Source organism: Solanum tuberosum, unplaced genomic scaffold (genome assembly GCF_000226075.1).
Source record: "Solanum tuberosum cultivar DM 1-3 516 R44 unplaced genomic scaffold, SolTub_3.0 scf00056, whole genome shotgun sequence".
Lineage (NCBI taxonomy): Eukaryota > Viridiplantae > Streptophyta > Magnoliopsida > Solanales > Solanaceae > Solanum > Solanum tuberosum.
Window position 1 is genome coordinate 693,119 of NW_006238986.1, and position 10,365 is coordinate 703,483.

A 10,365-nucleotide genomic window follows, 5' to 3' on the forward strand; every position below is an offset into this window, starting at 1 on the left:
CCACCCTCCCGCGACCTCGTCAATTTTATTTTATTTTTAAAAAAATTCCTGGGTTCGACTGGGTCAGAGCTTAGGGTCAGATTTTGGAATGGTCATCGGGATCTTGTCCTAGTGGGTCGGGTCCTAGATCAATTATCGGAGTTGATTTTCGGATCATAATTTTTTTCCTAATGAGTACTTTTTAGTCTCAAACCAAAAATAAAAGATATTTTCTGAAAAATATATTTCATTTACCAACCAAACATTAAAAAATATTTTCTACTCACCAACCAAACATGGGAAAATAAGTTAGAAATTCATTTGTTTTCCAAGAAAACATTTTCTTCATACCAAACACACCCTAAGAGTCTTACTTTTCTCTTTAATTCTTATAAAAAAAGTATATCTTTCTATATTTAATAAGTTTTTCAATTCTAATATTATACATGGCGTGTTTAAATTCATAATATTCAAAATGTTACACACATTTTTAATTTGAGACTACAGAATTTCTTTTTATTTCTTAAACCCTATGCACGATCAAACTATGACACTTCAATTGAAATGAGGAGAATAAGTGGTTGTTTGGTAGTTGGTTAGAAGAAATATCATACATGTATATTGTATCTTGCATAAGTAATATTGTTTTGGTAATTGGTTAAGATTTCAATAAATATTAATATTTTGAATTTGAAAGTTTAAAAGTTTAATGAATTTAACGATAAGAATCATGAAAAAATGGCACGGCATGGCATTCCATTTTACTAATTGGCAACATATAGCCCCCTTTGATTTTTTTAACAAAAAAAAGTTTTTAAAAATTAAATTTTGCAATTAGTAGCCCACGTATTGAAAATTTCTTTTTAATTAAATTAAATAATTTTAGGAGGTGACAACATGGTGTCCTTTTTTATTGGGAAGTGGGTTTTTTTCTCCCCTTTTTTGCTCTTCTTTCCCATACACACACGATTTTTTTGAATAGTGTTTTTTTATTGATTATGTAATTACATATTGAGTTCTATTAAAATATTCGTTCGTAGTGTGTATTTTTTCTCTTTCGCTTTTAAATTTTTTATGTTTGCTAATGTCTAGCCGTCAATTTCTCAATCTGTTAGCCTATGTTCCATTGTTCTCTCATAAATTTCTCTTTCATATATATACACTTGAGTGTTTTCTTGCCCAAATCATTAGAAAATTTCATGATTTGTGAAATTGAAGTTTTTCAACTCATCTGGGCAATAGTTTTGATTCTAGATTTTGATTTTGTGGTATCAATTCTATGGGTAAGAAAGGTTCTCATAAAATTTTTGTAAAAAATTCAGTAGGATGATCTCGACTTTTTTAATCTCCACCAACAACTTCAAATTATACCCATGCAAATACACTTTGATCAATGTATACCGGAACCAATAAATACAACAATGAATATAGACCAATAAATACATACTATAGTTACAGTATACATAAATGTATACAACGTCTAAATAAATGAATTCAAAATAGTTTCATGTATACATAATCAACAATGTAATTATAAACTTATAATAAATTCATAAATGCTCTTTGAATGAAAGATTCTGTATACAAAATTGAATTCACTTGTTAACTAAACTTATCACGTAATTATACACCCTATTTATTTTACAAGATACATAATGTATACATAACTATTTTTTCAGAATAATTAATACCTTGACATAATCTTATTTTCCTTATAAAATTGACATTCTATAAGTATAAATAATTGTAGTAACCTCTCCAATCTTATGTATACTCATAATTTCATATTATTTTATATTAACAATGGTATTGAAGCATCATCAATCTTACAATGAAATTCAAAGAAATTAATGGAAGTATTGACATTTAGATGATTTGATATCAATATGAATCCATTGAAATAAATATATTTTTTTCAATTCGACGTATGCGTGTAATCCCATAGTATTGTGTATCAATATCAGTGTTGAATCGTTATTAATCCAATAATGAAATCCAAAGGAATTGATGAAAGTATCGACATTTAGATGAGTTGAAATCAATTTGAATCAATCGAAATCAATATTTATTGTAATAACCACCCCTTCCATTAAATAAACAAAATAATTTTTACTATCGCATTCTTCGCTATGATGAATCAAAACTATCAAAGATGTCATCTATTTTTCTCTATTTGTTGTTGAAGTGCGTTGATTTTTTTTTGGATACACTGATTTTGAATTGATGAATTTCATGGAAACTGAATGACCATCTTTATCAATACAAGAGTTAAATATACCCATCGAAAAAAAACCACGTCTCCTTAATTTATGCTAATAATTAATTGCTAGTTTCATAATGGATGGAAAAAACACCTATTAATATGCCGAATTAATTTTGGGACAATTTGTGCTAATATTTTATTTGTCTATTTAATGCTTATTAATGTTGGGCTATATGTTGCTAATTGTTATTAGCAGTTGTCTATGTATGTCATTTCCTCAAGAATCATATAGTTTGAATCCATCAACTTTAAATTTTGAATTTATTTCCTTTAGATTTGAAGTTAAAATCTAATGAGATGCATATCATATTTGAAGTTAACATGCTTAATCTAACTTACCGTTCCCACTACATTACGAGCATTTTTGACTTAAGTTAAAAAAAATAGCTTTTTAAAAGTCAAATGTTAGTAATTTTTAAGTTAAAATGAAATGTAGGGGAGTAGCTACTTTTAACTTTTTAAAAGTCATTTTAAATTTATTTTAAGTTATTTTTAACTTCGTCAAACACTCTCAAAAGCTAAAAATAAATTGAAAGTAAATTTGACCAACTTTTAAGCAATCCAAACAGGCTCTACATTACTTTTGTGTGTATTTGAAGTTTTTCATATTCGAGTCAAAATGTTCGTTGATTGTAAGATCCATATGTTGTATAGAGTAGAAGACTTTTATAATGCATTTGAACTACCACTAGCTTAATTATCTACAAGTGACCTCTATTATTACAAATTTCATTAAATGAAAAAAAAGTATTAGGTTTAAGGGGGAGAGAGAAATTGATCCTATGCTTTATTCCTGGTGGATCTTTTAAGGGGAACTTATAGAAATGGCTATAGTTTAGGGCTTAACAAAGTTTAGTAGCTATAAGTAAGATAATTACTAGTTGTAACTAACTTTTAATTGACTATCCTGTTGTATCTTAATGTATTCACTGTGTTTGTTAGTTGTATTCTAGTATACATATGTTATTTTTAGGTAGTTACTCCGAATACAAATACAATATTTAATGCAGTGTATTAATTGTGTAGCAATATCTTTTAAGAAAGGAAATTTAACGTAATATTTCAATCTTCCCTAATCAATGGAACTATGAAATCTCATAATATTTTGAATTTTTGACCAAAGTAAGCCATTATTAAAATTAATTCACCAAAATAATATATTTTTTTGAAATTTTACAAAACTAGTATAAATGTAGTTCGCAGTAACGTTTTAGGTTATATTTTATTCAAAAAAATTCAATAACAAAAAGACAAAAAATTGACAGAGTAAACAAACATAAAACGTTATTGTCAGTAACGTTTTATAATTCGTTACTTTGAAGCACGTTTTACAGCTAAAACGTGACTCACAGTAACGTTTCTCTGGAATGGCTGAAAATTGAAATTCAGTCTTGTACATGCCTCATTCATTATTCAAATTTCCACTATTAAAATAGATAGATATATTTTGTACATACCTTCACTTGAAATATATATGATTTTCTCTTTTCTACATAGACAATATTTTTTAAAACAAAAGGAAAAAAAAAGTGAGGGAGACTTTGCACAAATTGGAGCTTGTCTTGTATCATTTCAATTTCAAAATTTGTAAATAAATTATATGAGAGATCTTCTTCTAGCTTAAGATATCATCCTTCCAAATATTAGATCATTCGGTTTCTTATGATTATTAATTATTAGACTATCAATAAAGAAACGGTTGAATTAAATTGATGTAATAAGTAAGCTACATCCAAACTTATAGTATATGTATATGACACTTTTTGTACAAGGATATGAAATTTTCATCCTTATTAACCCCCATAGAGGAAGGACTATCTTCCATTCCTTGTAACTCTCTTTTGATGATGGAATGAACAGGTAGGGGTCTGCCTAACCCCCCACCACTGAGGTGGATTTTGAGGGAAAAAATAATAATAAGTAAGCAAAACAACTATTAAAAAAAGGAATTAATTAATATTATAGAAAAGCCCTCCTCACTCTTTCTTTTCTTGCAAAAGTATTAGTATCTATGAATGACAAGAGAAGAAAAGAGAAAATTATATATTCCAGAGAAGCGTTACCGTGAGTACGTTTTAGCTGTAAAACGTGCCTCAGAGTAACGAATTATAAAACGTTACTGGCAATAACGTTTTATGTCTGTTTATTATGTCAGATTTTTTTGTCTTTTTGTTATTGAATTTTTTTGAATAAAATATAACATAAAACGTTACTGAGAACTACGTTTATACTAGTTTTGTAAAATTTCAAAAAAATGTATTATTTTAGTGAATTGATTTTAATAATGGCTTACTTTGGTAAAAAATTCTAATATTTTTTCCATAATAAACAAAGAAATTGCACAACAAGATCTTTAAATCTTCATTGATTTTGTTGTATCACTAACTATTACGTGTACGACATTGATACATAATTTTTTTTGTTATAGATTTTTTTACTCGAATGCATTTGGTATGACATTAATATAAATGCATTCTGGTGATGAATACCCTATAGAAATACTCAAATACATTGATACGAATATATAATAGTGAACAAAAATATACTCAAATACATGATACAAATGTAAAATAAGGAACTAATAAACTTGAATACATTGATACAAATATATAATTGTGAACAAAAATATACTCAAATACATGATACAAATGTACATTGATACAAATTTATAACAAGTTGCAAGATACACAATGCATTGATACAAAATGAATAACAAAGAAGAGATGCACTTTAATTCATTGATACAAATGTGTAATCAATATCAGATACAAACAAATACATGTGATACAATAATTGTGAAACGAATACACTCAAGTCATGAATACAATGTAGATACAAGTACATTGATATATGAATAGAATGCATATATGTGGCGTTTGATTCCTTGAAAAGTTCCCAAATTTGCCTCAAATTTGCACCAAGAATCCCTCAAATTCGAGATATGAACTCCTCGTATTATATTTCTAATCTTTCGAAACATCACCCATTAATTTTAGTAACAATTTCTTGAATTCGTAATTTGAAATCAAGCTTCAAAGCTTTCTCTCAAGGTTGAGAATAAAGTTTCGTAAATCATCTTGATCCAATGTTAATGATGTTTTATGGAAAAAGGGAGAGGAAGCACATCATCATTAAATTTGAATTTGAAAAGAATTCGAAAGAATTGCCCATGGAAGAAAAGAAGAAGAAAATTAATTATTCATGAAAGAGGAAAAATGTGTTAATTTGAGGTTATACACTAATTTGGAGAGAGAAAAGAGTAAAGATAGATAATTGATAAATACAATGCCTAAAATTAAGCCTAGAAAGTCACTAATTGAAAGATACACTTTAAAATTGAAAAATAGTTATTAAATAGATATTATAGCTGGAAATTATAATTTTATTAAATACATATATATATATATATTTGCCTTGCTATGTAAAAATGAATAAAAAAGGTGGACCGTTTTTTAACTCAATAGGTGAATGAGGGGTATATTTAAATCTTTTTAGATAGTCTAGGGTATTTTGGCCCTTTTCTGTATATCTATTAAGTTTTTCAATTCTAAAATTCTACATGGCAAGTTAAAAATTATAATATTCACAAGATACTACAAAAAAACTCTTTATTTCTTAAATTTCATGTATAGTCAAACTAAGACACTGCATGTTTGGCCATGCGATATGTTATCGAATCATGATATGATATCATAATATGGAATTATGTGATGAAATTGAAGTTTTGTTTGGACATTCGGTATGAAATTTTGGTGTTGTATATTTTCTCATAAACATAAGAATCTCATAAGTTGTAAAACTATTAAAATAACCCCAATTGTTTATTCAATCTTACCAAATAAACATAAATTTATAAAATCGCATAATAAATTATTACATTGTTATTTGTTCTACACTTAAGTAACTGTTTCATCTAACTTTAATTCAATAAAAAAAATTGAACATAAATTGTAGTGTACTAGTCTTTAATATTACTCAACAATCGGTTGGTGTGAGTTAAAGTGACTATATGTTGGTGAGAATAATAAATTTTATGTCGATGAGAATAATAATATTTTAAAAAGTAATGATGTCATTATAAATTTATTTACATATAAAATAAATGGTTAGTAGATATAAATGTGGAGTTGTTTTAACAAATAAACTTGTGGATCAATTTTTGTATTAAAATTATCTCAAATCATGATATGGAATTCTATATCATGGTATTTGGAGATAATGGAATCGCATCTCATGATATGGAATCATGAGATGGAATCAACGTAAATCGCATGTACCAAACACTGATTCCATCTCACGATTTCATATCGTGATATGGTATCGCATGACCAAACGCCTACTTAAATTTGAAACAGAGAATACTTGTTTAGTATATATATATCATCAGAATCCAAAATATTGTGTTTTGGTTAAACCCATAAGGGGTTGTTTGGTAGCTGGTTAGGAGAGCATAAGTAATAGTACCATTTTGGTAATTAGTTAGGACTGTATATAAAATTAATATGGTGTTCTGTTTGAAATTTAGAAATATTCATAACTAATATCTATATAAGTTATAAGAGAATTAATGTATAGTTTTATAGTACATGATAGAAAATGGAATAACTAAATCCTGTATAACGAATTTCTGCATGAAACAATACATAAATTTCCTCACAACTGATTTATGTATTACTAATACCTGCATAACTACACCGACTCCTGACTTTGACAAGTTGTTTGCAGATATGAGGAGAATTTGCCAGACGTAGACATATTCGTTTGTACAGCAGATCCATTAATGGAGCCTCCAACAATGGTTATTAACACAATATTATCAGTCATGTCATATAATTACCCTACTCAAAAGTTGAGTGTTTACCTTTCTGATGATGGTGGTTCACAATATACATTTTATGCTCTTCTTGAAGCCTCTCAATTCTCTAAATATTGGATACCTTTCTGCAAGAGATTCAATGTGGAGCCTAGGTCCCCTGCTGCCTATTTTCAACATGATGCCTCCAATTTAAATGACAAAGTTTTTGCACAAGAATGGTTCAATATCAAGGTGAGAACTTGAGATTTGAGAAGAGGTAACAATTAAGTCATGACTCAATCAGTGGCGGAGCCAAAATAATTTGACTAGGGGTTCAAAATAGTAAACACATGAACTAGTCGAAGGAAGTTTGATATGGAGTTTTGGCACGATAACTTGATGAGTCATTTTGAGTTCAAATATCTTAGTTCATCTGAATTGATGTACATGTTCCTTGTAAACTTTCTTCAGAAATTATATGAAGATATGAAAAGCAGGATTGAAGCCTCCATAGAAAATGGTAGCATTCCCAATGAAATTAAGGCTCAACACAAAGGGTTCTCAGAATGGAACACTAAAGTTACAAAACAAGATCACCACTCAATTGTTCAGGTACATTATATATGCTTTTGTTACTACAACAGTTATTAATTAACGTTGAAAATTAACAGAAAACAAAAAAGAGAGATGTAATATGTATCTTTTCAGATTTTAATAGATGGAAGGGATCATAACATGGTCGACATGGATGGAAATCGACTGCCAATGCTTGTCTATATGTCACGAGAGAAAAAACCAAATTTGCCACATAACTTCAAGGCTGGATCAATGAACACATTGGTAAATTAAGCTATGAAAATTTCTTATTATTAGTAGTTTCTTATCTCAATCTTCTTAACAATGACAGTATAATTTTTTTATGTGTGTAGATAAGAGTTTCGTCACATATAAGTAATGCACCTATCATCCTTAACTTGGATTGTGACATGTACTCAAACGATCCAGATGCAATACGAGAATCCTTGTGCTTCTTCATGGATGAAAATCAAGGGCACAGGGTAGCCTATGCTCAGCATCCTCAACTTTATAATAATGTAACCAAGAATGATATTTATGGAAATGTGTATCGAGTTGCTAATGAGGTAAGTTGTAGAAATGATGTTTCAATTTCGCGAACAATCATTTCTCAACTCTTATTGGTATATCGAAATGAATTTAGAAACTTCAAATCTCGACATGTAGATTGAACTTGCTGGTTTGGGAGGTTATGGAGCAGCTTTGTACTGTGGCACTGGTTGTTTTCACAGAAGGGAAAGTCTCTGTGGCAGAAAGTTCTCTGAGGACTACAGAGTTGAATGGAAAAATAAGGAAGAAAAATCAACCTATAAAACTGTGGAAGAATTAGAAGAAGAATCAAAAGTTGTTGCGAATTGTAGCTATGAAGAGGGGACTCAATGGGGAAAGCAGGTACTAATTTCTTTATGCAATAGAATGGTAAAGATTCATCCCTTTTAATTGATGTTTTGAGTTCGAGCATGTTTGATTTTTTGTCCAGATGGGGCTGTTGTATGGGTGTCCTGCGGAAGATATAATCACAGGATTAGCAATCCAATGCAGAGGATGGAAATCAATATACTATAATCCAAGTAAACCTGCTTTTTTAGGTGTTGCTCCAACAATCTTAGATGTTGCTCTTGTTCAACATAAGAGATGGTCAGAAGGCTTGTTTCAGATTTTCATATCCAAATATTGTCCCTTCATATATGGACATGGCAAAATCAGATTGGGTGCCCAAATAGGATATTGCATTTACCTTCTTTGGGCCCCTCTATCTGTTCCCACACTAACTTATGTGTTGGTTACGTCTCTTTCTCTGCTTCATGGCATCCCCTTATTCCCAGAGGTAAATCAACTTACGTGACCATCTTATCTAAAAACTTAAACTATACTTTTTTCATAACCATCACCTTTTATTTACTTAATGATGTCTTCATCACTAATTATATTGCAGGTGTCAAGTCTATGGTTCTTGCCTTTTGCGTATGTTTTCATCGCCAAGTTTGCGTATTCCTTGGCTGAGTCCATTAGCTGTGGTGACACACCTAAGTCATGGTGGAACTTGCAAAGGATGTTGTTGATTCGAAGGACAACTTCATACTTGTTAGCGTTCATAGATGCAGTCACTAAGCAATTAGGCTTCTCTCAGACGACCTTTGCCCTCACGACAAAGGTAGTAGATGACGATGTACAGAGGAGATACGAGCAAGAGATGATGGAGTTTAGCAACTCATCTGCTATGTTCACAATCACAGCTACACTTGCATTGCTTAATCTAATTAGTTTCATTTGGGGAATGAAGAAACTTGTTATGGCTGCAACAACACTAGAAGGAGTGGGAAATGTGATTCTATGTGGATTAATAGTTATAGTGAATGTGCCAGTGTATGAAGCACTCTTTTTCCGCAGTGACAAGGGAAGATTTCCATCCTCTGTTATGTTTAGGTCTGTTGTCTTAGTATCAATAGCATGTATGCTACCTATCTTTTAGATTGTAATAGGACATCAAACATGGGTTAAATAATATACGGAGTGAGCAATAAGTACCTCTTCATCTTCAATTAGATATCTCATGTTCGAGTAGTTAGAGGGAAGTTAAAAATTTTAATTTATGATTTCTAAATCATACCTCTCCCAATTTCACTCGCCTCTCTCCTCCCTCTCCTAAACTCGCTCACCAGATCTACAAGTACATATGTATACCAGTTACATATATACAATTATTTGACAGATATACATATACAATTTGCCTCTCTCCACTCTCTACCCTCTCTCGCTCGCATCTCTCCTCCTTCTAACATATAACTACGAATCGTAATTAGCAAAGTATAGCTATAGAGCCTAGTCCAATTTGTTTTAATGGTTATTTGCAAAATTTCCTCTTTACTATATGAAGAAAGAAATAAGTCAAATTTGATATCATATATAATGACCGAGACTCGTACATAAGATTGTTCTAGCTTATATTCTTCTAAGGAAGTATGAACTACTTTCCATGCTAAAAGTCTTTCTAAACTCTTGAACTTAAGAGAGAATTCTTTTCAAGCTAATCTTTATTATATGATATAAAGCTTAATAAAAGAAAGGTGTTGGTCAAAATATTTATTAATCTTTTTTTCTCAACTTTTTATATTTTTTCCTATTTATTTACTACTTATTATTATACAAAAATAAATGTGTCATTTACAAATCCTTCATTTATTCATATTTTTTAATATAAAATTAATTTAAGTTATTAATTTCCCGACTATTTAATTATTGTATAGAAAGT

General features: G+C 29.6%; 1 protein-coding gene across 1 annotated transcript in view; it reads left to right on the forward strand.

The window, feature by feature from the left end:
* The window catches only part of LOC102591531 (cellulose synthase-like protein E6), a 17,134-nt gene extending 7,474 nt beyond the window's left edge, over positions 1–9,660 (forward strand). Inside the window, exons 3-9 of the mRNA XM_015307584.1 lie at positions 6,968–7,289; positions 7,509–7,649; positions 7,746–7,877; positions 7,967–8,179; positions 8,280–8,504; positions 8,593–8,940; positions 9,049–9,660. Of these exons, the coding sequence (XP_015163070.1) occupies positions 6,968–7,289; positions 7,509–7,649; positions 7,746–7,877; positions 7,967–8,179; positions 8,280–8,504; positions 8,593–8,940; positions 9,049–9,585 (1,918 nt within the window). The 3' untranslated portion in view covers positions 9,586–9,660. The remainder of the gene's footprint in view (positions 1–6,967; positions 7,290–7,508; positions 7,650–7,745; positions 7,878–7,966; positions 8,180–8,279; positions 8,505–8,592; positions 8,941–9,048) is intronic.
* The last annotated feature ends 705 nt before the right edge of the window (positions 9,661–10,365 follow it).